Genomic DNA, 27,516 nt, shown 5'->3' with positions numbered 1-27,516 from the left:
GTGCAAGGAGCCTCTGCCATTATTCTTTATGCCTGCAGACACTCATGGTACCAGTCAAAATCACTTTACTGAATAGGCTTCTGTTACAGCCAAATTTCACTTTTTGTCTTATCAGTCGAGATTACACACTGCCATTTTCTGCACCCCAGTTCCTATGTTTTCATGCAGAGAGGTTACATGGCCTTGTTTACATGTCAAAAGAATGGTCTTTGGTTGCAATTCATCCACGAAGACCATTTAAGGCCCCTTCACATTAAGCGACGCTGCAGCGATACCGACAACGATCCAGATCGCTGCAGCGTCGCTGTTTGGTCGCTGGAGAGCTGTCACACAGACCGCTCTCCAGCGACCAACGATGCCGGTAACCAGGGTAAACATCGGGTAACTAAGCGCAGGGCCGCGCTTAGTAACCCGATGTTTACCCTGGTTACCATGCTAAAAGTAAAAAAAAACAAACACTAGATACTTACCTACAGCTGTCTGTCCTCCAGCGCTGTGCTCTGCTTCTCTGCTCTCCTCCTGTACTGGCTGGGAGCCGGAAAGCAGAGCGGTGACGTCACCGCTCTGCTTTCCGGCTCACAGCCAGTACAGGAGGAGTGCAGAGCACAGCGCTGGAGGACAGACGGCTGTAGGTAAGTATGTAGTGTTTGTTTTTTTTTTACTTTTAGCATGGTAACCAGGGTAAACATCGGGTTACTAAGCGCGGCCCTGCGCTTAGTTACCCGATGTTTACCCTGGTTACCAGTGAAGACATCGCTGGATCGGTGTCACACACGCCGATCCAGCGATGTCCACGGGAGATCCAGCGACGAAATAAAGTTCTGGACTTTCTTCAGCGACCAACGATCTCCCAGCAGGGGCCTGATCGGTGGTCGCTGTCACACATAACGATTTCATTAACGATATCGTTGCTACGTCACAAATAGCAACGATATCGTTAACAATATCGTTATGTGTGAAGGTACCTTTATGGACAGACTTCTCTGTATAGTGTGCGGCTGTGTTTTGGTCCCACTGGTTGCTGCCAGTTTTCAGCTGATGGCACTGCCGGACATCTCATTTACAATGGAAGCAAGCATGTTGTGTGTTTCATCTGCTGCACTAAGTTTCCTTGGTCGATCACAGTCTATGGTCCTCACCGTTGCCTATATCTTGGTGTCCTCAATGCTGAGAAATACAAGCAGATACTTGTCCATCATGCGAGACCATCAGAAAGGCTTCCGATTGGCTCCAAACTTATTCTGCAGTAAGCTAACGAATCAAAACACACAGCCAGAGTAAAGACGAACAAGGAACCCTGGAAATTATGATACAGCACCCACATCATCAAATCTGTGTGGAATGGTTAGATCTGCAAGATGTTTGGAATAATCTCCCTGCCTAGTCTCTTTAAAAACTGTGCATAAGTGTATGTAGAAAAAAAAATGATGCTGAAGACAAAAGTTGGCGACACCAAATAGTGATTTTACTATTTGATTTAGATTTTTTGGTCACCTACTTTGCATTTTGCTAATTGATAAAAAATAAACTACTTACACTTCTTACATTGCAGTATTTTTTTCAACATCGGCCTAAAAGTTTTACACAGTACTATAAACAAATAATTTACGTGTTATTATGCAAAAGTAAAAAGACTATATAAATATAGCATTGCCATAACCTTAGTTCAAACTAGAAATGTATAGCAGATGTATAAGGGCATGTTCACAGACAGTTTAAAGTTGATTTTGCATCAATTACAAAATCCACATTTAGAGGAATCTGCCATGTTAACTTACCACACAGCCTGAAAACATACTTCAACAATCTAACTGCTGGCTACATGTCTTGGTGTAATCTGTACAATGGGGGGTTGGCATTTCTTGAATATACATACCTGATACGCTTCCGCTGCCGAAGTCACCACCTGTTCCACGGCTCCCACAACAAAGACCCCCTTCTTAATATGCTCCCTGAGACAGAGGCAGGCTGAGGCAGAGTCCAGCAAGTCAAATATCTGCTCATTGTAGATTTCAATAAATGAGCATTTACACAGAAAGCTTTTCCCATCACCGGACTGAGAAAAACAAAGGACACCATCATTGTTGTGTTTTACAGCATTTCTCATGTGTCATAGGCACATCTCACATTGCTATATAGTTATTATAAAAGATACAGGGACCATGCCACGAACCACAACTGATTGAAATAATGTCACATTACCCCACTTTAACTGCGTATTATTACCACAGGAGGTTATGTCATATCAGGACAAAGATCAAAATGGACACAAAAGTATACATGCCTTTTCCTTTTCCCGATTTATTAGAAAAAATAAATATTCAAAACTCCGAGGAATCACCCCTCTGAGGTTATGAGTAAAGTTGTCCGAGTCAGATGGTCCTAAAAGAGAGAAACTTACATTTACCTTATTGTATAAAAATATAACCACAAGTGGCAGTGCTGAGGTGGGCATGGCTGCCGAAACGCAGGTCTGAGTTTAATATGCAGGTATGAAGTTCACATTTGTTACTGTGGTTTCTTATAGACCTGATCCTATACACTGACTGTCCTTCATAAATTGATAGAAAAATCTGGACAACAGAAGGACTATATATATAAGTCTAAGGTGATCAAAAAGAAAGCTGAAAACTGCGACCTTCCTGATCACTGAAAGAACTGCTCACTCTGATCGGCGCAGGGCAGGAGAAAGCTACCGGGAACTACACAACTCTAAAGCTGCAGATCCTGACTAGCTGTCAGTTCATGCGATTAATCACATATAGTGTATGAAGTGTGTGTTGATGTAACGGAGCATGTTCCAGCAGAGCTGTTAGTTTTGATGATGTAGCTGAGTATTGGAGAAGAGCAGTGTGTGTTGATGTAGCAGAGCTGAATGTGTATGTAGGGCGAATGCAGCAGTATTGAGTATGTGTATGCTCTGCTGAGTGCATAGTGTGTGCTGTGAGCTATATCTGTATAATGCGCATGCTGCAGAGTAACACAGTAGAGCCTATTCTAAACTAGTGCACTAACATTAATGGCATTAACCGCTCAAGCTATTTACATCGCCAGGGAAGTTTTAATTTGTAAAACAGAGGTCCATCTTATAGTCCAAACAATTAGGCAATTACTGGTGATGAGCGAGTGTACTCGTTGCTCGGGTTTTCCAGAGCACGCTCGGGTGGTCTCCGAGTATTTATGACTGCTCGGAGATTTAGTTTTCCTTGCCGCAGCTGGATGATTTGCGGCTACTAGACAGCTTGATTATATGTGGGGATTCCCTAGCAACCAGGCAACCCCCACATGTACTCAGGCTGTGTAGCAGCCATAAATCATGCAGCTGCAGCAAGGAAAACTAAATCTCCGAGCAGTCATAAATACTCGGAGACCATCCGAGCGTGCTCTGGAAAACCCGAGCAACGAGTATACTCGCTCATCACTAGCAATTACCAATTTGATAAAACAAGGAAAACCTCGCCAGCCACAAAAAGTAAAGTTTCTTTTTGGGCTATAGGAAAACAACAACAACAAAAAAACCCTGATCTTACCCAGCATTGTAAATGTCTTCCCCGATCCAGTCTGACCACTAAAAGAGAAAAAGAGGAATAACAATTTGTTGTGTGTACTCAATCAAAAGACGCATCTGTGCCACCTGACGGAAAAAGATCACACATCTGCAAAATAACTCCACGTCATTCACTCTTTATACCGTCATGACCAAAAGTTTTAAGAAAGACAAAAACGTTACTTTTTACACAGTTTGCTGCTTTTGTTTTGAGATCTTTTAGTCTGATGTTTCTATGGTTACTGAAATACAATTATCACCATTTCATACGTTTTTACACTTTTATTGACCAATAAAGTTTATGTGCAGACTCAATATTTACATTGCTGACCTTTATTTTTCAAGACTTCTGCCCTTCGCCCGGTCATGATGGAATTCAGCTTCTGGGCCAAATCCTGACTGATGACCCATTCTTACCTAATCAGCGCTTGGAGTTTACCACATATTCTGACTTTTTGTTTATTAATTTTTTTATTTTTTTTTGAAACTTGACAACAGATGCTGATGACACACAGATCTATATCTCTGGACCAGATATCACCTCCCTACTAACCAGAATCCCTCAATGCCTGTCCACTATTTCATCCTTCTTCTCCGCTAGATTTCTGAAACTTAACATGGACAAAACAGAATTCATCATCTTTCCCCCATCTCAAGCGACCCCCCCAACGAACCTATCCATTACAGTAAATGGCTGCCCACTCTCCCCAGTCCCACAAGCTCGCTGCCTCGGGGTAATCCTTGACGCTGATCTCTCCTTCAAACCACATATCCAAGCCCTTTCCACTTCCTGCCGACTTCAACTCAAAAATATTTCACAAATCCGTTCATTACTCAACCAAGAATCTGCAAAAACCCTAGTCCATGCCCTCATCATCTCTCGCCTTGACTACTGCAACCTCCTGCTCTGTGGCCTCCCCTTTAACACTATCGCACCCCTCCAATCTATTCTAAACTCTGCTGCCCGACTAATCCACCTGTCCCCCCGCTATTCCCCGGCCTCTCCCCTCTGTCAATCCCTTCACTGGCTCCCCATTGCCCAGAGACTCCAGTACAAAACCCTAACCATGACGTACAAAGCCATCCACAACCTGTCTCCTCCATACATCTGTGACCTCGTCTCCCGGTACTTACCTACACGCAACCTCCGATCCTCACAAGATCTCCTCTTCCCACAATTGTATACAAGATTTCTCTCGTGTATCACCCCTACTCTGGAACCCTCTACCACAACACATCAGACTCTCGCCTACCATCGAAACCTTCAAAAAGACCCTGAAGACCCACCTCTTCTGACAAGCCTATAACCTGCAGTAACCACCGATCGACCAAACCGCTGCATGACCAGCTCTATCCTCACCTACTGTATCCTCACCCATCCCTTGTAGATTGTGAGCCTTCGCGGGCAGTGTCCTCACTCCTCCTGTACCAGTTATGACTTGTATTGTTTAAGATTATTGTACTTGTTTTTATTATGTATACCCCTCCTCACACCATGCACACACCAGCACCATGGAATAAATGGCGCTATAACAATAAATAATAATAATAACAGATTCTCTCTGCGATTGAGAGTTAGGGAGCTTTCTGGCCATTGCTGCAAAAATGTCAATGTTTTGTTCACTGAGCCACCTAGTTATGACTTTTGCCTTGCAGCATTGTTCCCCCCCATGTTGAAAAGCATTGTTCATCACTAAAGTGATCATTGATGGTTGGGAGCAGTTGCTCAGATACCATTCTTTATTCATGGCTGTGATGTGAGGGAAAATTGTGAGTGAGCCCATGTCGGAGTCGGTTGTTGGTATCCAATTATGATCCCAGTATGAAGTGATCTTAATATAACTAGAAGACTTCTTTATCAGGATAGAATACCCAATTGAGATATTAACATAAGAATTAGTATACCAAAACTATAGGACATTTACTGACCAGTTTTTTAAAAAGTTTTTTTTTTTTCCTTTAAACAGTGTAATTAAAAGTTATCTTTTATAGTCTTTAGGGGTTTATTTTTCTTTGGCAATTTGTTAATAAATGTATGATTACCCTACGCTGACTATTTGAACAGTATCAGTTGTTAATAACCCCGAATCAGTCTTCATAAGAATTGACGCTCGCTCTTTGAAGTTCTTAATAATCCGACAAATGGTTTATTTAAAGGGCAATCTTACAAGCAGCAATGTCCATGTCTTTAAGGGCATGTGCACACAATGCGGATTTTGCTGCGGATCCGCAGCGTTTCCGCAGCTGCGGGTCCGCAGCAGTTTCCCATGAGTTTACAGTACAATGTAAACCTATGGGAAACCAAAAACGCTGTGCACATGCTGCAGAAAAAAACGCGCGGAAACGCAGCGGTTTACATTCCGCAGCATGTCACTTTTTTCTAAGGATTCCGCAGCGGTTTTACAACTGCTCCAATAGAAATCCGCAGTTGTAAAACCGCAGTGAAAACTGCAGAAAAACCACGGTTAATAATCTGAGATAAATCCGCAGCGGTTTTCCACTGCGGATTTATCAAATCCGCTGCAGAAAAATCCGCAGTGGACCCTAGGACGTGTGCACATCCCTAAAGCCCTTTTGTTGCAAAGCATTGATCACTGAACGTTTCTTGGCAGTAACCATATTTAACATGATTTCAAGCACTAGTCTTTTTAGGGCTCATACTCACATGCGAGAATCTCGGATGAGTCTCGCACGGCAATACCCGGCACTCAGGAGCGGAGCATCCAGCTGCAAGTATTGCTATGCGGCCGCACGCTCCGATCTGAGTGCCGGGGAGTGACGTGCGAGACTCATCAGAGTTTCTCGCATGTGAGTATGAGCCCTAAAACAACCAGTCTGCTCTGCATGACAGAGTAATATCAGCTGCCTTGTCCTGGTTAATGCTTCCTACTGAGGTAACGAGAAGATCACAGAAATGATTGAACCAAGTAATTTTGTGCAGGGCTTAAATTTTGTGGAAGAGGCTTTTTGCGATTATGTTAATTTTCATAGCAGGAAAGTAGTACTAAAGTTTTACAATTCAACTGACCACTTCACAACAATCCAGTGTTCATGTTCATGCAAATTGCCGCAATAAAAGCTAAAACTAAAAACTTTGGGAAAATGAAATTTTGTGTCAGTCTCAAAATTTTGGTCACTTCTGTATATAATTGTGTGCACAGTGACTGTACTGCAGCACACAAAGTGCCTATGTGCTTTGTGTTATGGAGCCAAGGTTATGTGACAATGTTAAGCGAATCCCAAAAGCTAGTGCAGACACCGCTGGTAGGACGCCAGCTCTGGAGGAGAGTATAGCCGTTTTTATTTTACATGGAGGAACTACGGTGATTGAAAAAGGGTTGTCTGAGTAGTGGACAATCCCTTTAAACTACTATGATGTGTGCAAAATAAATATGGATCCCAACTATATACAATGTATAACAGTCCACGCTCTACACTGTAATGCATCCCCTGCACTCTTATATGCCACGGCAGCCTACAGAGCACAGTTATATGCAGGGGAGTGAAAGTCTGTTCAGTGATGAACTTACACATCTTTTTTTTTTACAGGGTTAATAAGCTTTATTAATAACAACTAACTAGTTGAACAGATTTACATAAATAATTGACAATATAAACTTAGACTAGACTGTCTTATAGGGCACAAAGTTTATAATGGTTCTTTTAACCCCTTTACCCCAGAGGGTGGTTTGCACGTCAATAACCGGGCCAATTTTTACAATTCTGACCACTGTCCCTTTATGAGGTAATAACTCTGGAATGCTTCAACGGATCTAGGCGATTCTGAGAATATTTTTTCGTGACATATTGTACTTCACGTTAGTGGTAAAATTTCTTTGATATAACTTGCGTTTGTGTAAAAAACAAAATTTGGCGAAAATTTGGAAAATGTTGCAATTTTCAAACTTTGAATTTTTATGCTTTTAAAAGAGAGAAATATGTCACACAAAATAGTTAATAAATAACATTTCCCACATGTCTACTTTACATCAGCACAATTTTGGAAAAACATTTTGTTAGGAAGCTAAAAGGGTTAAAATTTAAACAGCGATTTCTCAATTTCACAACACCATTTTTTTATTTTTTTTTAAAGGACCACCTCACATTTGAAGTCACTTTGAGAGGTCTAGAATATGATAGAAAATACCCCAAAGTGACACCATTCTAAAAACTACACCCCTCAAGGCACTCAAAACCACATTCAAGATGTTTATTAACCCTTCAGGTGCTTCACAGGAATTTTTTGAATGTTTTAAAAAAAAAAAAAATATGAACATTTAATTTTTTTTTCACAAACAATTTTAATTAAGACCAAATTTATATTTTATTTTTTCAAGGGTAAAAGGAGAAACTGGACCACAAAAGTTGTGCAATTTGTCCTGAGTACACCGATACCCAATATAAGAAGGTGAACCACTGTTTGGGCGCATGGCAGAGCTTGGAAGGGAAGGAGAGCCGGTTGACTTTTCAATGCAAAATTGGCTGGAATTGAGATTGGACGCCATGTCGCATTTGGAGAGCCTCTGATGTGCCTAAACAGTGGAAATCCCTCACAAGTGACACCATTTGGAAGCTAGACACCACCCCAAGGAACTTATCTAGATGTGTGGTGAGCGCTTTGAACCCCCAAGTGCTTCACAGAAGTTTATAATGTAGAGCCGTAAAAATAAAAAAAATTATATATATTTTTTTTCACAAAAACAGGGATTTTTGTGTTACTCACCGTAAAATCCTTTTCTCCGAGTCATTCATTGGGGGACACAGGACTGTGGGTGTATGCTACTGCCGCCAGGAGGCTGACACTAAGTAGGTATAAAAAAAAAAAAAGTTAGCTCCTCCTCCATAGTATACACCTTGCCACTGGCCCTGACAGCTCCAGTTTGGTGCACAAGCAGTAGGATATAGAGAAAACAAAACAGCATTAGAGCAAAGACAACATGTCTAGAATAATACTAAAGTCTGAACAACTCCATAGACAAATAAAATGAATAGGGAGGGAGCTGTGTCCCCCAATGAACGACTCGGAGAAAAGGATTTTACGGTGAGTAACACAAAAATCCCTGTTTCTCCATCGTCTCATTGGGGGACACAGGACTGTGGGATGTCCCAAAGCAGTCCCAGGGTGGGAAGAAGACTCATTGGAAGAAAACCCCTAGGCACTTACCGCCTATAGGTGTGATACCGCAGCCTGAAGAATTTTCCTTCCCAAACTTGCATCAGCAGAGGCCTGAGTGTGGATATTATAATGTTTAGAGAAAGTGTGCAGGCTGGACCAAGTGGCCGCTTTGCAAACCTGCTCTGCTGAAGCTTGGTGCCGAAGCGCCCAGGAAGCCCCTACCGCCCGAGTAGAGTGTGCCCTGATCCCAGCCGGGATGGCTGCACCCTTGATACGGTAGGCCTCCTGAATAGTGGTTCTTATCCATCTGGCTAAGGTCGATCTAGAGGCTGCGAGTCCCTTTTTATGACCCGCAGGAAGAACGAACAGAACATCCGTCTTTCGAAAAGAAGCGGTCCGAGAAACGTATCTTCTCAGAGCTCTCACCAAATCTAGAGTATGGAGAGCTTTTTCCACCCGGTGTGTAGGCGCAGGACAAAAAGAAGGCAAGACAATGTCCTCATTAATGTGGAGTGAGGAGACTACTTTTGGCAAAAAGGAAGGTGCTGGTCTCAGCACCACCTTATCCTGATGAAATTGTAGAAACGGCGCCTGACAGGACAAGGCCGCTAACTCCGATACCCGCCTAATGGATGTTATAGCTACCAGAAACAAAACCTTCCAAGAAAGGTACCTTAAAGGAATATCTTGGAGGGGCTCAAATGGAGGTTCCTGAAGAACACTCAAGACCAAATTAAGGTCCCAAGCTTCTATCGGAGCTTTGTAAGGAAGGACTATATGAGAGACTCCCTGCAAAAAAGTTTTTACTTGCAGATTGGTAGCGATCCTGCGCTGGAAAAGAACCGATAAGGCGGATATTTGCCTCCTAAGGGTACTTGGAGCGAGACCTGAGTCTAGACCAGATTGGAGAAAAGCTAGGACATTAGGAATGGAAAACCGAAGAGGAGGAAGACCCTTCTTCCTGCACCATGAGAGAAAGACTTTCCAGGTGTGGTGGTAAATGCGTGCTGAAGCTGTCTTTCGAGCATTAACCATAGTTGAGGCTACTTTCTGAGAAAAACCGGCCTGGGTCAGAATCCAAGATTCAACGGCCAAGCCGTCAAACGCAGGGCCTCTAAGTTCTGGTGGAATATCGGCCCCTGCGACAGAAGATCTGGCTGCATTGGTAGCTGCCAAGGAACCCCGACGATCAGCTGAACTAGGTCTGCGTACCATGACCTCCGAGGCCAATCTGGGGCGACTAGAATTGTCGGAACTCCCTCTAACTTGAGCTTCCTGACGACCTTTGGAAGCAGCGCCAGAGGGGGAAACAGATATGGAAGACGAAATTGGTTCCAAGATAGGACTAGTGCGTCTACGGCAATTGCTCCTGGATCTCGAAACCGTGCAATGAACCTGGGTACTTTGGTATTCGACCCGGTGGCCATTAGATCCACGTCCGGGATTCCCCAGCGTAGACATATCTGCCGAAAAACATCGGGGTGAAGAGACCATTCCCCGGGCGCAAGACCCTGTCGGCTCAGAAAGTCCGCTGCCCAGTTCTCCTTGCCCGGGATGTAAACTGCCGAGATCACAGAGTGATTGTTCTCGGCCCAGCGGAGGACTGGTCCTACCTCGCGCATGGCTGATCTGCTGCGAGTGCCCCCCTGATGATTTACGTAGGCCACGGCCGTGGCATTGTCCGATTGGATCCGCACCGGGCGACCCGCCAGAAGATGGTGAAAGTGCTGCAAAGCCAGCCAAATTGCCCTTATTTCCAACAGATTGATTGGAAGGGTTGATTCCCTTGGGGACCAACGACCCTGAGCCGTGTGCTGGAGAAACACTGCTCCCCAACCGAGAAGGCTGGCGTCCGTAGTGACTACCAGCCAATGAACTGGAGGAAAGGCTTTCTCCTGAAGTAGGGAGGAACTCCTCATCCACCATATCAGGGATTGCCTGACCCCAGGAGACAGACGACACCGGAGGTTGAGAGACAAAGGACTCCTGTCCCAGGCTGACAGAAGTGCCTGTTGGAGTGGACGAAGATGGAATTGGGCGAATGGAACAGCTTCTATAGCTGCTACCATCCTGCCCAAGACCTTCATGCAGAACCGGATTGAATGGAAACTTGGCTGCCGAAGAATTTTTACCTCCTGCCGAAGACAAAGCACCTTGTCCTGGGGTAAAATAGTTAGCCCCCGAGAGGTGTCGAAGATCATCCCTAAAAAAGAGATCTTACGAGATGGTACTAGAGATGACTTCTTTAAATTGACCAGCCACCCTAGACGAGCTAGGGTGTCCAAAGAGATGTTGACGTTGTCCCTGCATGCCTGAAAAGTTGGTCCTTTGACTAAGAGATTGTCTAAGTAAGGCAGAATGACTATGCCTCGAGAGTGCAGGATTGACACCACTGTTGCCATCACCTTCGTGAACACCCTGGGAGCAGTGGCGAGCCCGAAAGGTAATGCAGTGAATTGGAAGTGTCGCTCGCCTATGGAAAACCGTAGAAATTTTTGATGAGGAGGAAATATAGGAACGTGCAGATAGGCGTCTTGAATATCTATGGAAGCCAGGAATTCTCCCCTTTCCATAGCCGCAATGACCGAGCGGAGAGATTCCATACGGAAGCGACGAGTGCTGATGAATTTGTTTAGACACTTTAGGTCCAGAATGGGTCTCACGGTCCCATTCTTTTTGGGAACCGTAAACAGATTTGAATAAAACCCCTTGAACCTTTCTTCCTTTGGAACAGGGACAATGACCCCGTTGGACTGAAGAGACTCGACTGCTCTGAATAAAGCTCTTAGACGGGTTTTTGAACTGGGAAGACTGGACGGAAAAAACCGGCCTGGAGGGAGACAGGAAAACTCTATTTTGTACCCTGAAACCACCAGGTCTCTTACCCATCTGTTGTGAACAACTGACAGCCAGGACTGATGGAACAGTAGTAGGCGACCGCCTACTCTGTTGGAAGTGACGAGAGGCTGCCTCCAGTCATTTAGCCGAAGATCGAGGATATCTAGATCCCCTAGATCTTGACGGTTGATACCGCATTCTTGCCAATGGATTGGCCCTATAGGAGACCTGGTGCTCCCGGCCTTGGACAGGCCGACTTGGGGGACATGCGCTTGGTGCCACAGACCACCGGGAGTTACGAAAGGATTTAAATCTTGCTTGCAATTGGCGACGAAAAGGTTGCTTAACCTTTTGTTGAGGAAGGAAATTACTTTTACCTCCCGTGGTATCAGATATAAGCTGATCCAATTTTTCGCCAAAAAGACGGACACCTTGATAAGGAAGGGATGTAAGGGACTTCTTTGAAGTAGAGTCCGCCCGCCAATTTCTTAGTCATAGGGCCCTTCTGATAGCAATAGCATTTGCCGCAGCCAATGCTGAACAATTTGCCGCATCCAAGGATGCATTAATCAGATAATTTCCTGCTAAAGATATCTGATTTGACATCTCTATCACCTCTACAGGAAATCCCTTATCCTGAAGAGCCTTAGTTACAGACTCTGACCAAGCTATCATAGCTTTGGCAACCCATGTGGCCGCAAAAGACGGTGCGAGGGCTGACCCTGAAGCCTCAAACAGAGACCGAGCTAGACTCTCTAGGAGCCGATCAGTCGGATCCTTAATAGACGACCCATTAGGAAGAGACAGCAACGTACTAGAGGCCAAACGGGATACGGGAGGATCCACTGAAGGGGATTCTGCCCACTTTTTACAAAGCTCTGGAGCGAACGGATACCTTGCACCTAGGGCCTTCTGGCCTAAGAAACGTTTATCCGGTCGCTCCATGTGACGTTGGACTAAATCCTCAAACTCAGGATGAGTAGAAAACACCTTATGAGGTTGCTTGAATTTCTTAAAGGACACCTTATGACCAGAAGGTAAGGTGGCCACATCCTCTACTCCCAAGGTCTGGTTAACGGCCTCAATGAGACTGTCAACAGATTCCTGATAACCAGGAGCTTCTAAATCAAAAGACCCCTCTGAGTCATAGTCCGAACCGTGCTCACTCAATTCCACAGGAGAGGGAGATCGAGAGACAGGATTCAAAGATGCTGATGCACCTGACGGACCAGGAGACGCTGTGTGGGATCGTTTCCCCTGTGTCTGCCTAGAGGGAGTACGGCCCCTGCAGGCCGGAGGATCCTGAAAATCGGAGGATCTTTCCAAAACAGGCGGATGAATGTCCCTGACAGGGGCTTGAAGGGACTCAACCGCCTTTGTTAGAGACGCCATAGACTGCGTTAATGATATGACCCACTCAGGGGGAGACACTGCCGACCCAGGTACAGGCACACACGGCAGGATAGCCGGCGGGGAAGCAGACAGGGTAGCAGACGGGGGCTCCTGCACGCGCTCGGAATCACAAGCCTCACAGAAATGGTTACTTTGCGCATGCGGAAAAGTAGACTGACAGGTAATGCATGAGGTATACAGAACTGAGTGAGTCTTAGTCTTTCTAGACATGACTCTATTGCTGCTGCTATGCTCCGTATCTCCTTATGAGCTACTAGGTCTAGAACAAATACTGCTGTCAGGCTGAGGGAAGTAGCACTCACCCCAGTCCTGTGTCCCCGTATGCTCTCAAACACTGAACCATGTCTCCTGTGCAAACCACACATATAAACTAATTCACAGGGCGGATGCCTGAAAAAAGTGGGAGGAGTTACCGCACATGGACCCGGTTTAGGCCGAAGCAGGGATCTAGATTTTACTCTTTCCCCTGCTCTCCCGGGAAAGCTGGGTGCTCGAAACAGGAAGTAAACCGTCGCCATGGAGGCGGGACTTCCCCCAGACTACAAGACCCATAATGCCACAGGCTGTACAGAAAAAACAGGAAGCCGCCGAAAAAGGGGCGGGACTTCCGCCCATGCTCAGACTACAAGATCCATAATGCCTCAGCGAACAGGAAACCGCCTAAAAAGGGGCGGGACTTCCGCCCATGCCTCTGCTGAAGTTTGCTTGTGGGGAAAAAACGCTGGAAACCAGCACAGCGCCGGATATAGTCGCCAGCAGAACGCGCGATGAAGCAGGAGCCCCCCCCTGTGCAGCCCTCTGACAGCGCATAAGGTTAGACATAAAAAATCCACATATAAATATATATATACATATATAAATATTAAAAGACGGTGCAGGCACCCTAACTCCTTACACCCTTCAGAAGGCGAGGAGAGGGACCGTCTGCCTCCTTTAAACACCGTAGTCGTGCATTGGTGATGAAGTGGAGGCTGCACGGACAAGGAATGAATGCCTGTACAACCTAGGGTTCCGTTACCTCAGGGTGGTCAGGTTCTTAGTCCGGCAAAAAAATCCCACGTCGCGGGAGAGGATACGTGGAGGCGACACTCCACGTGCTCGCCCGTTGTTGGTTTGGGGAGATCGGACCCCTTCAAAAGGGTCCGTCGCCCCTGTCTTATCTTCAGAGAAAAAAGCATCTGGGAAAACCCAGAGATGTGCCTCCTACGGACACTAAGCATAAACTGGAGCTGTCAGGGCCAGTGGCAAGGTGTATACTATGGAGGAGGAGCTAACTTTTTTTTTTTCTTTTATACCTACTTAGTGTCAGCCTCCTGGCGGCAGTAGCATACACCCACAGTCCTGTGTCCCCCAATGAGACGATGGAGAAATGATATTTTCGTCCCCAATTTTCTATTTTCCCAAGGGTAACAAGAAATTGGACCCCAAAAAGTTATTGTGCAATTTGTCCCACGTAGGCTGATACCCCACATGGGGATAAACCACTGTTTGGGCGCATGGCAGAGCTCAGAAGGTAAGGAGCGCCAGTTTTACTGTTATGGTTAGTAGGTGCCATGACACACTGGGAGAGCCCATGAAGTGTCAAAACAGCAGAACCCCCATAAGTGACCCCATTTTACGAACGACACCTCTCAATGAATTCATCTAGGGGTGCAGTGATCATATTGACACCATGGGTGTGTCACAGAATTTTATACCATTGGGCAGTGAGGACAAAATACATTTTTACCACCAAAGATTTTACATTTTCACACAAGTGGGTAAAAATGGCCACAAAATTTGTTTCACAATTTATACTGAACGTGGCAATACCCCATATGTGGCTGTACAGTGTGCTCATGTGGAGAGACTCAGGAGGAACTGAGAACTATTTGCCTATTCAAGTGAATGGGTCTGTGTCCGTGGGCAAAACACGCCGACATGTCCATTTTTTAATGTCAACACGGGTCATAAAATGTCCCGCACACGTGCATATACATAACACACATGGATGTCATTCATATGGAACGCATCGCCGCCGGGGAAGAAGCGTTACAGTAAGCGCTGTTCCCCGTCGCCGGGTGCTGAACACTGCTCTCCTCATTCTTCCCTGCTTTGCTGGCCATCGGCACGAGCAGGGGAGAATGAGGAGTTACATTTAAGTAATAAAAGAGACAGCAGGCGGCGGATGGGACTATTACTCCCATCAGCCTACCCCTGCTGCTGCTAATAACAGTGACAGCAGCTCTTCCCATTTGCTCTGTAGCGGTGTCAAGTGGGATTCATATTTGTGCAACCCTCAGCTGTCAGCTTCAGCAAGGTTTAACATCACAACTATAGGATTAGTAATGGATAGGCGTCTTAGAGACGCTTCTCCATTACTAAGCCGTGGGCTTGATGTCACCGGTGACATCAACCCAACAACTATTACCCCACTTGCCACCGCTGCAGATGTGCTTTTCTGGGCAGCTGCGGGCTGCTATATTTAGGCTGGGCGGGGTCAATTATCCATGGCCCCTTATCAGCCTGAGAATACCAGCCCCCAGTTGTGGACTTTAGCAAGGCTGGTTGTCAAAACTGAAGGAGAACCCATGCAGTTTTTTTTTTATTTATTTAAATCATTTAAAAAAAAAAAAAAAATGGACCCCTCTATTCTTGATATCCAACCTTGTTGAAGCTGACAGCTGAGGGTTGCAACCCCCAGCTGTGAGATTTGTCTGGCTGGTTATCAAAAATACAGGGAACCCACACCTTTTTTAAAAATTTTTTTTTTTTAATTACCGTATTTATTTACAGCGCAGGAGAGGAAGATGAATACTCCCATCCCCCACTCCTGCTGTCACTTATTAGCAGCAGCAGGGGTAGGCTGATGGGAGTAATAGTCCCATCAGCTGCCGACTGCTGTCTCTTTTACTACTTAAATGTAACTCATCATTCTCCCCTGCTTGTGCCGATCGCTGGCAGAGCAGGGGAGAATGATGAGAGCCATGTTCAGAACCCAGAGCAAGGGAACAGCACTTATTGTAACACTTCTTCCCTGGTGCCCGTCCGTGTGGTATTGATGCGGCACACATGCCACACGTGTGCCGCAAGTATTACACAAAATGGACATCTCTTGTACCAGAAATATCAGGACGTGTGAAAGAGGAGTTATAGCGGGTTTTTATGTTTGGCTGCTGTCACACGCTAAAAGACGCTTTTTATTGCAAAAAATAGTTTTAGCATCACCATATTTTGAGAGCTATAATTTTTCCATATTTTGGCCCACAGAGTCATGTGAGGTCTTGTTTTTTGCGGGACGAGTTGATGTTTTTATTGGTACCATTTTCGGGCACATGACATTTTTTGCTCGCTTTTTATTCCGATTTTTTTTTTAGGCAAAACGAACAAAAATAGGGATTTTTGTGTGTACTCACCGTAAAATCCTTTTCTCCGAGCCACTCATTGAGGGACACAGGACCATGGGTTATGCTGCTGTCACTAGGAGGCTGACACTAAGCTGAGACAAAAAAAGGTTAGCTCCTCTCCTGCAGTATACACCCTCATGCTGGCTACCAGAGACCCAGTTCAGTGCAAAAGCAGTAGGATAATAACAATATATCAATTAACATTAGAATGTAACATGTCAAACAAACAGTCAAAGACCAAAAAAGGTAACGAGCCGTAAGGCTACCAGGGTGGGTGCTGTGTCCCCCAATGAGTGGCTCGGAGAAAAGGATTTTACGGTGAGTACACACAAAAATCCCTATTTCTCCTTCGCCTCATTGGGGGACACAGGACCATGGGACGTCCCAAAGCAGTCCCTGGGAGGGAAACAATACAACTAAATAACTCAGTGTACCATCTGACTACAAATGCGCAACGGCCGCTTGCAGAATACGTCTGCCAAGGGCCGCGTCCGCAGAGGAGTGAATGTGGACATTGTAGTGCTTTGTGAAAGTATGCAGGCTGGACCACGTAGCAGCCTTGCACACCTGCTCCGCTGTAGCCTGGTGCCGGATGGCCCAGGAAGCACCCATCGACCGAGTGGAGTGAGCTCTAATCCCCGCCGGGATAGGCCTGCCCCTGACCCGATAGGATTCCTGGATAGCGGATCGAATCCATCTGGCTATCGTGGATTTAGACGCAGCCAAACCCTTTCTGTGACCCTCCGGGAGCACGAAAAGGGCTTCCGATTTTCTGAAATGAGCCGTTCTGGAAATGTACCTCCTGAGAGCCCGTACCACGTCCAGAGAATGGAGAGCCTTCTCGACCCTATGTTTGGGCTGCGGGCAAAAGGAGGGAAGAATGATGTCCTCGTTAAGGTGAAAAGATGAGACCACCTTCGGAAGAAACTCCGGGGAAGGACGTAGCACTACTTTGTCCTGATGAAAGGCAAGGAAAGGTGCCTGGCAGGATAAAGCGGCGAGCTCTGAAACCCTTCTGATGGACGTCACCGCAACCAGGAAGGCGACCTTCCATGAGAGGACAGAGAGCGGAACGTCTTGAAGGAGTTCGAACGGAGGTTCCTGAAGAGCCCCCAGGACCAAGTTGAGATCCCAGGTCTCTAACGGCATCCTGTAGGGAGGAACCACATGGGAGACTCCCTGGATGAAGGTCTTGACCTGAAGGTTGGCGGCGATCCTACGCTGGAACAGCACGGACAACGCTGAGATCTGACCTTTGAGGGAGCTCAGGGCCAAGCCGGAGTCCAGACCAGACTGAAGGAAACTCAGGATGCGCGGGATCGAGAAAACGAGCGGAGGGTGCCCTCGGAGCCTGCACCATGAGAAGAAAGATTTCCAGACGCGGTGGTAAATAGAAGCGGAAGACGCCTTGTGAGCACTTAACATGGTGGGAATGACCTGCTGAGAGAAACCGGCGCGAGTTAGAATCCAGGTTTCAACAGCCACGCCGTTAAACGTAGGGCCCCTGAGCTCTGGTGGAAGATCGGACCTTGGCGAAGCAGGTCTGGGCGGTCTGGTAACCGCAAGGGAACGTCGGCTACGAGCTGAACGAGTTCCGCGTACCAAGCGCGACGAGGCCAGTCTGGGGCGACCAGAATGACCGGAACTCCCTCCGTCTTGATCTTTCGGATCACCTTCGGCAGTAAGGGAAGAGGAGGAAACACGTATGGGAGCTGAAACTGATGCCATGGAGAAATCAGCGCGTCTACTCCTATGGCCTGGGGATCCCGAGAACGTGCAATGAAGTTGTGGACCTTGGCGTTCAATCTGGACGCCATCAGATCCACGTCCGGGGTCCCCCAGCGAAGACAGATCTGATGAAAAACCTCTGGGTGGAGTTCCCACTCCCCCGAGGCAAGGCCCTGGCGGCTCAGGAAGTCCGCCGCCCAGTTCTCGACTCCCGGAATGTGCACCGCAGAGATGATGGAATGGTTGGTTTCGGCCCAACGAAGGATGAGAGAGACTTCCTGCATCGCTGCCCTGCTGCGGGTACCCCCCTGGTGGTTGATGTAAGCCACCGCCGTGGCGTTGTCCGATTGGACTCGTATTGGGTGACCCGCGAGCAGAGCGTGAAAACGACTCAGAGCCAGTCTGATAGCACGAATCTCCAGGATGTTGATGGGGAGCCTGGATTCCCAAACTGTCCAACGGCCCTGGGCAGAGTGCTGAAGAAACACTGCCCCCCAGCCGAGAAGACTGGCATCTGTGGTTACCACTAACCAGCGGATCGGGAGGAAGGACTTCCCCTGGAGAAGCGATGGGCCCAGGGTCCACCATACGAGAGATTGTCTGACCCGCGGGGACGGTCGAGAGATGAGAGACTCCTGTCCCAGTTGTCCAGCAGAGCCTGTTGCAAGGGACGGAGATGGAGTTGAGCAAAGGGAACCGCTTCGATTGATGCAACCATCTTTCCCAGGATCTTCATGGCGAACCGAATGGTGCGCGGACGAGGATGGCATAGCGTTCGGGCTCCCTGTTGGAGCGCTTGGGCCTTGGACCGAGGAAGCAAGACCAGCCCCCTTGAAGTGTCCAGGATCATTCCCAGAAAGGAGATCCGATGGGCAGGAACGGGAGAGGACTTGTCCAAGTTGATCAGCCAGCCCAGGCGCGAAAGAGAATCCAGGGTAATGTGGACGCTTGACTCGCAGGCTTGGAAGGACGGGCCCTTTATGAGGAGATCGTCTAAGTAAGGTAACACGACGACTCCTCGAGAATGAAGGATGGCCATGACAGCCGCCATGACCTTGGTGAATACCCTGGGCGCCGTGGCAAAAACCGAAGGGTAAGGCCGTGAACTGGAAGTGGTCCTCCAGAACGGCAAAGCGGAGGAACCTTTGATGAGGCGGGAAAGTCGGGATGTGAAGATAGGCATCCTTGATGTCTATCGAGGCCAAGAATTCCCCTCTTTCCATCGAAGAGATGACCGATCTGAGCGATTCCATCCTGAAGTGGCGGACTCTTACGCGCTTGTTCAGGAGTTTCAGATCCAAAATGGGGCGCACTTTTCCGTCCTTCTTTGGCACAACGAAGAGGTTTGAGTAGAAACCTTTGAACCGCTCGTGTTCCGGGACCGGAACAATGACCCCGCTCTGGCGAAGAGCGTGAATGGCGCAAAGAAGGGCGCGAGACTGAGCTCCCGAACTGGGAAGACAAGAGGGGAAAAACCGAGTTGGAGGAGGAGAGGAGAACTCTATTTTGTAGCCAGACGATACCAGATCCCTGACCCATTCGTCGGAAACGACGGAGAGCCAGGCCTGCTGAAAAAGGAGTAGACGACCGCCTACTCTGGTGGTATCGACTGGCTCCGTTCCCGAGTCATTGAGACGGGAATCTGGGAGGTCTGGAACCTCGGGTTCTGGGCTGCCTGGGTTTTCCGCGCCAGGAAGGGATCGGCCTGAAAAAGGGGCGAGTGTCTCTGTCTGTGCGAGCGGATCGGTCCGATCTGGGAAGACCGGTCCGATCTGGGAAGACCGGTCGGATTGGACCAGGCTGGGCTGGTACGAAAGGGCCAAAAGCGAAAATAAGGCTGGTGCTGGAAAGCCGCCTTGGGCCTCTGTTAGGGAAGGAACTTGCTCTTTCCCCCCGTGGCGTTGGAAATAAGCTGGTCAAGCTTTTCGCCGAAAAGGCGCCCGCTTTGAAAAGGGAGAGAGATCAGAGATTTTTTAGAGGAGGAGTCTGCGCGCCACTCTCTGAGCCAAAGAGCCCTTCTAATAGCGATGGCGTTAGAAGCCGCCGATGCTGCGCAATTCGTCGCGTCGAGGGATGCGAACATCACATAATCACTAGCCATGGCTAACTGCTTAGCCAGGTCCGCCATCTCGGACGGGAGGTCCTGTTCATGAATGGATTTCGCTAGAGCATCCGCCCAGGAAACCATTGCCTTGGTCACCCAAGCCGCGGCGAAGGAGGGGGACAGGGAAGAGCCTGAGGCCTCATACACTGAGCGAGCTAGAGAGTCTAGCTGGCGTTCAGTGGGACTCTTAATTGAAGCGCCGTCCGAGACTGAAAAAAGCGTTTTAGAGGCCAGGCGCAAGACCGGAGGATCTACTATAGGGGGATCCGTCCAGTCTTTCACGAGATCTGCTGAGAAGGGATACTTTGATACCAGATCCTTCTTACCCGAGAAACGCTTATCTGGACGCTCCCTATGTCACTTGACTACATCTAGAAAAGCTGGGTGAGAGGCAAAAGATTTGTGGGAACGCTTGGTTCTGGTAAAAGAGACCGCGTGTTCCGGAGCGGAATTAGAGTCATCATCCACCTTAAGCGCGTGATTGACTGCTACAATGAGGAAGTCAACCGTAGCCCTGAACTCCGGAGCCTCCGGGTCCAATGATACTTCGGACTCATGTTCAGAGTCGTGAACGCTGCGAGCCCCCAGAGAGGGTGAGCGAGAGGTGGAGCTGCCAGAGTCTGAGTGGCGAGGTGAACGGTCAGGAGAGGTAGTACGGATCCGTTTTCTTGATGACCGTGCCTCTTTAAGTGGAGAGCGGCCCCTGCTGGCCGACGATTCCCCTGCAATGGAGGGATCTCTTAACACCTGTAACGGATTGCCCCGTTCCCCGGGAGGATTTTGATTGGATTTGATGGCGTTGGCTAAAAAATCCACGGACTGTGAAAGTGAGGCGACCCACGGGGGGGGGACTAGGTACGCCGGAGTCGGTGGCGGTGGAGGGCTCCTGGGCACATGGAGCATCGCAGGCAGAGCAGAGGGGAGAACTTTGAGGCCTAGGAAGTGGGGCCTGGCAGGTGGTACACGCAGAAAAAAAAAGGTCGTATGCACCTTAGAGGATTTTTTGGACCTTGACTGTGACATGATTCTAAGGCAAAAAATTAGATCACAGGGTCTATAACTGTGGGGAAGCCGAGGGCGACGCTGCAGAGGAGAGCTGACGAGGTCTCCTTACCCTGGTCCTGTGTCCCGTTCCAGAGAGGGCAAACTGTGTTGCCAGAGATGAAACCGGCTGCACGTGGGCGCTGTGACACTTGGACGCTGCGGCAGAGGCAGAGCTGCGGCGTGCAGTGAGGACCAAGATGGCCGCCGAGATCAGGAGAGAGATCTCGGAGGCTGTGAGAAGCGCCAGGACCGGGGGGCGGCACCGCCGATGACGCGCAGCGGGGAGGCGGGGCCTATCGGCAGCGTCCATCGCCTAGGCCGAAGCCGGGGACTAAATTTGCAGCTTCGGCCCGGCGCGCGGCGCAAAGTGCCCAAAAAAAAACTGGGGGTGCTTCAGGCCACTATGTGCTCTACCCAGGAGGAGCCCTCCGACCGCAAAACCGGCGATTCCCCCCCCCCATCCCCCACGAGACACTTACCCCATGGAGGTGAGAGGTGCCTTAGGATGTCAGGGACGGTGCAGGGGTTGGGAAGCCTCTATCCACCAGCCCCAGACAGGAGGGTGGAGAGGAACCGTCCACCACCTGAATCACGAAGAGCATTGGTGATGCAGTGTGGTCTGCACGGACGCCACAGGAAAAGAGCCTCTGTACAGCGGAGGGTAAAACCTGGTGGACAGGGCAGATGTCCGGCAATAAAAAGCCTGGCCGCAGAGGAGGATACTGGAGGTAAAACCCAGTGCTCGTCTGTATAACGTGGGGAGATCGGCGCCCTTTTTGGGGAAAAAACCGTCGCCCAAAAAAGGTCAGCTCAGGCAGTGGCTTCCTCGTCGCAGGAGAGGATACGGAGAGGTGAAACTCCCGTGCTCGCCTGTTGCTGTTTCGGGGGAGATCGGACCTTGAAAGAATCCGTCGCCCCCTTCGTCCGGACAGGAAGTTAAAAAGGGAAAAATCGTGAAAAAAAACAGTGTGCCTCCTACGGACACTAAGCTTGAACTGGGTCTCTGGTAGCCAGCATGAGGGTGTATACTGCAGGGGAGGAGCTAACCTTTTTTTGTCTCAGCTTAGTGTCAGCCTCCTAGTGACAGCAGCATAACCCATGGTCCTGTGTCCCCCAATGAGGCGAAGGAGAAAACAGCAATTCCTGAATTTCTTTTTTTTTTTTTTTTTGGGGGGGGGGGGGGGGGAGGGGGAGTTTATACTGTTCTGCTGTGGTAAAATAAGGCAGTTTTATTCTTCGGGTCAGTACGATTACAGCGATACCTCATTTATATAATTATTTTAGGCTTCTGGCACTTTTATACAATAAAAACTATTTTATATAAAAAATAATTATTTTTGCATCGCTTTATTCTGAGAGCTATAACTTCTTTATTTTTCCGCTGATTGAGGCTTGTTTTTTGCGGGACAAGATGACGTTTTCAGCGGTACCATGTTTATTTATATCTGACTTTTTGATCGCGTGTTAGTCCATTTTTTGTTCAGTGGTATGATGATAAAGCATTGTTTTTTGCCTTTTTTTTTTTTTTATGGTGTTCACTAAAGGGGCTAACTAGTGGGACAGTTTTATAGGTCGGGCCATTACAGACGCGGCGATACCAAATATGTGTACTTTTATTGTTTAGATTTTTTTATTCAAATACTGTATTTTCTGGCATATAAGACCCCTGAAAATCTTCTCAAAAGTCGGGTATCGTCTTATACGCCAGGTGTCGTCTTATAGGGCAGGTGCGGAGTAATATGCGGTCGCCGCATATTGTGGGGGGAGCGACCCCAATGACGAGGTGAGGGGGCACCTCACCGGGAAGAAGTGAAGCAGAGAAGGAGATAATAGGATACAAGGGCGAGCCAGATGAGTGAAAGAGGAGTGTTTTTCTAGGCACAGCACCGCTCTCTCTCTTTTTTGCACAACCCTGGCATCCCAGACGCTGACAGTTTGCTTCACTTACACCTTCCTGGTGAGGCGCTCCCTCACCTCGTCATCGGGACCACTCCCCCCCCCCCACTATATACGTCGAACGCAAATTGCTCCGCACCCACCCTATAAGACGACACCCAGCATATAAGACAACCCCTGACTTTTGAGAAGATTTTATATTTTAACTGGAAAAGTTGGGGGTCGTCTTATACGCCGGAAAATACGGTATATATTTATTGAAAGAATAAATATTGATTTTTTATTATTTTATAAAAATATTTTTACAATTATCATATTTAAAGGGAACCTGTCACCCCGTTTTTTCAGATTGAGATAAAAATACTGTTAAATAGGGCCTGCGCTGTGCGTTACAATAGTGTTTGTAGTGTACCCTGATTCCCCACCTATGCTGCGAAATACATTACCAAAGTCGCCGTTTTCGCCTGTCAATCAGGCTGGTCAGGTCAGGTGCGCAGATGGAGATCGCGGCGGCCATTTTCCCAAAGCAGAGTTTGCATATCGGCTTCAGGAAAATGGCCGCCGCGATCTCCATCTGCGCACGCGCAGCATCCCGCGGCCATTTTCCTGAAGCCCCGTGCAGCAGAGCACTCCATCTGCGCACGCGCGGCCCCAGGAAGATGGCCGCCCCCACCGATGACAAGGGTAATAGCACAGATCGCGCGCTGTTTCTTCACGTGTGCGCAGTGGATTCGGCACTTGGACATGCGCACACCACTACGCCACCAACGGAAAGCTGGGGAATGAAACAGCGATGTCACCACGCCCACCTGACCTGACCAGCCTGATTGACAGGCGAAAACGGCGACTTTGGTAATGTATTTCGCAGCATAGGTGGGGAATCAGGGTACACTACATACACTATTGTAACGCACAGCGCAGACCCTATTTAACAGTATTTTTTATCTCAATCTGAAAAAACGGGGTGACCGGTTCCCTTTAAAAAAAAAAAAGTTTTAATTCATTCTAACTTTTACACTGTGGCCCACTATGGGACAATCATTTTTTTGCAAGCTGATCGCTTCTATAGCATGCAGATCTGCATGCTATAGAAGCAGTCATCGCTACAGTTTCTGTACACTAACCTGAGAGACTTCCTGACATGCACTGCGCATGACATGAAGTTTCTTAGCTCTGGAGACCCGAATGTTGTCATGACGACATCAGGTCTCCATGGCAGCGATCATGACCCTGTGTCACACCGCGGGGTCTCCGATCCAAAGGCAAAGCGGCTATAAGCCCCTGTGCCAGCTTCGGAATGCTTCGATCGTGTTCAATCGCAGTATTCCGGGGGGCTAGAGGGTGTTTAAAGTGCCGGGACAATCAGCTGACACCCAGCCACGATCGGTCGCGCACCCCCCGTGTGTGCGACCGATCGATAATGATGTACTATTCCGTTCATGGGAATTAACGCCCAAGTCACATGGACGGAGTAGTACATCTGATGGCAGAAAGGGGTTAAAGCATTCATTTATGAAATCTCAGCCATTTTTTGTTACCGATGCGATAATATATACATGGATATACCGTGAGTATATGCAGAGTTATTCAGCACATTTTTTATCTTGAAAAAGCCCCCCTTTGGTTTATACTCAAGTAACAGTCCCACAAAATGGAGGGGAAGTTGCAGGGGCAGAGCAGTAGGTTACAGGAGGCAGGGGCCGGCTGCTGAGGCTAAAGCCTGTGCCCGCTGCTAAAAGAGAAATGAATATTCTTTGCTCTTTAATAGCAAGCACAGTAGTCGCAGCAGCCGACTTTCTGCAGCTGCCAGGCGACCACGTGTGCCCGCTACTTAAGAGAAATTAATATTCACTTCTCTCCACTCCCATGGGCGTGGAGGGCAGTGAATATTTATTCCCTTAACTAGCAGGCACACGTGATCGCCTGGCCACTGCAGCAAGCCAGCGGCTGCATCTACTGTGCCCGCTACTAAAGAGCAATGAATATTCACTACCCTCCATGCCCAAAGACCCGGCGTGGAGAGTAGTGAGAATTCCGGGAGCTGTCCTCTGCTTGTAGACAGCGCATGACGTCACTGCTATGTGCTGCTTACAAGCATAAATCAGCTGCTGGCATCGGAACAAGACCCTGCCAGGGAGCACAGGGAAGTTAAGTAGGATGTTTTTTTGTTTTGTTTATGTTTTTATGATGGGGGCCATGCACACCAGGATAGGGATGACGGGGGGCCATCCATACCAGGTTAGGGATGAGGGGGGGGCATGCATACCAGGATAGGCATGAGGGGGGCCACGCATACCAGGATAGGGATGAGGGGGGCCACGCATTCAAGGATAGGGATGAGGGGGGCCACGCATTCAAGGATAGGGATGAGAGGGCCATACATACCAGGTATAGACAACAAAGTGTAGGCAGGCACAACCGCCAGGGATCACCTATAACATGCTACAAGACAACACAGTATAATGAACAAAAGAAGAAAGCGTAGCATGCAAACTGAAGGGATCACCACAAAGATTTGCAAAAATGTAACAAATTTTATTAAAGCACACACTTAGAACACTACATGAAGCAGTTAAAAACACTTAAAATTTGCAAAGACATAGCAAAAAAGAAATAAAGACCAGACCTGTAATAAGGTCAAACCACAGTGCCACCCTACAAGCTACCTGAGGGAACATAAAATGAAAGTCCCCCCGTGGCTACCAAATAGCTAAACCATAAGGCATCCTATACTACCTGACCAAATGTACCAGGCCTCCAGGGTAGCAACCCCACGTGATGGATCGGGGCAATAGAAGATGATAAAGTAGGAAGGTGGCACCGGGCACGGGTGATCTTTGTGGTGATCCCTTCAGTTTGCATGCTACTCTTTCTTCTTTTGTTCATTAGGCCATACATACCAGGCTTATACTTGAGTCAATAAGTTTTCCCAGTTTTTTGTGGTAAAATTAGGTGCCTTGGATTATTTTCGGGTCGGCTTATACTCAAGAATATACGGTAAATCCATTTCTTGCTTACACACTTAGAAGGTAAAAATTCTCTTGGCAAAACAAGTCAGAAAAAATAATGTGATATGTTAGCAAGACATTTACTTACTAAGCAAAGATGGTACCGTTGTAACCATTCATACAAGACTCCACGATGTTCTTTGCCACACTTGAGAAAACAGATTCCTGTAAAATGAGAATATAGAAGAATAAACATCACAGATGTCCAACCTCACTACAAAGATGGCAATAGAAAGTGTACCGAGTGTGTTTAGCCACCAAATATGCTCCGTACACCGGCACCGGACATATGGCGCACGTGTATGTAAGATGTGAGTTACATTGCAACTACAGGTAATAACCAACCAGGAAAGCTGCCCAGATGAGTGCTGCGACCTTTCAGATCTTAACGACTTGGCTCATCCATGTCTTTTTTGAGGGTGTGGGTCTTTATTTCTTCATTTCTCGTCATATATATTTTTTACAATGTAAACAAATTATTTCCTCTACACCATTAACGACCGCCGATACGCCTTTTAACGGCGGCAGTTAAAGGTACTTAAACCACAGCATCTCTTTTTAACGGCGCTGTGGAAAAAGTGTATAGCGCCCCCAGAGTCGGAAGTTCTCCAGGGTCTCAGCTGCCCCCTGCTACCAGGGCAGCTGAGACCCCAGAGAACATGATTCGGGTCGGTTTTTACCGACCCCGGTGTTACAATCGCCATTATTAACGGCGACTGTAAAAAGGAAAAGTCTGATTTTCCATTTAATTTCTCTCTCCTCTGATGTCATCACACATCAGAGGAGAAATAGGGTCCCCCGATCACCCCCTGGTACCTGTGGTGTTCCTGCGTGCCCCCAGGAAATCTCCCGGGCCGCCGATGTCTTCTTCCGGGAGAAAATGGCAGGTGCATGCAAAGTTCGCCCGCCGAGATCTGCCGGACGGCACCAGGCAACAATAGGAAAATTTTCCTAATGGTTCATTTTGATCACTGTGATAGGGTCTATCACAGTGATCAAAATAAATAAAAAGTAAATAAACTCCCCTTGAATCACCCCCTTAGATAGGAAAAAAAAATAATGAAATAAAAAATATATATATTTACTTCCATTAGGGTTAGAGTTAGGGTAAAGAGAGTTGGGCTAAAGTTAGGGTTAGGGCTAGGATTAGGGTTAGGTTTGTGGTTAGGGTTGGAGTTAGAATTGGGGGTTTCCACTGTTTAGGTACATCAGGGAGTCTCCAAAAGCTACAAAAAAAACAATCTCAGAGTCAGTGGGATATGTTGAACCGTTCCAGAGCTATAACCTCATAAAGTGACAGTGGTCAGAATTGTAAAAATTGGCCTGGTCATTAAGTACAAAATTGGCTCTGTCACATAGGGTGTGTTTCCACGGTCAGTAAACGCTGCGTCCATTCCGCAGCGGCCAGATGTTACAGCATAGTGGAGGGGATTTTA

The 27,516-nt window shown here is 47.6% G+C and overlaps 1 protein-coding gene across 2 annotated transcripts in view; it reads right to left on the bottom strand.

The window, feature by feature from the left end:
• The window catches only part of KIF15 (kinesin family member 15), a 174,129-nt gene that overhangs the window by 127,625 nt on the left and 18,988 nt on the right, over positions 1-27,516 (bottom strand). The window contains exons 4-7 of one of the 2 annotated variants that reach the window (XM_069730135.1): positions 26,169-26,245; positions 3,531-3,568; positions 2,285-2,382; positions 1,877-2,056 (exon numbers count right to left, since the gene is read on the bottom strand). In XM_069730135.1, coding sequence (XP_069586236.1) covers positions 1,877-2,056; positions 2,285-2,382; positions 3,531-3,568; positions 26,169-26,245 — 393 coding nt within the window. The remainder of the gene's footprint in view (positions 1-1,876; positions 2,057-2,284; positions 2,383-3,530; positions 3,569-26,168; positions 26,246-27,516) is intronic. The other variant, XM_069730136.1, reaches the window with a different exon arrangement.

Source organism: Ranitomeya imitator, chromosome 6 (genome assembly GCF_032444005.1).
Source record: "Ranitomeya imitator isolate aRanImi1 chromosome 6, aRanImi1.pri, whole genome shotgun sequence".
NCBI classification, from domain to species: Eukaryota; Metazoa; Chordata; class Amphibia; order Anura; family Dendrobatidae; genus Ranitomeya; species Ranitomeya imitator.
Note: the sequence above shows the minus strand (reverse complement) of the source record. Positions and strands in the feature narration are given on the sequence as shown.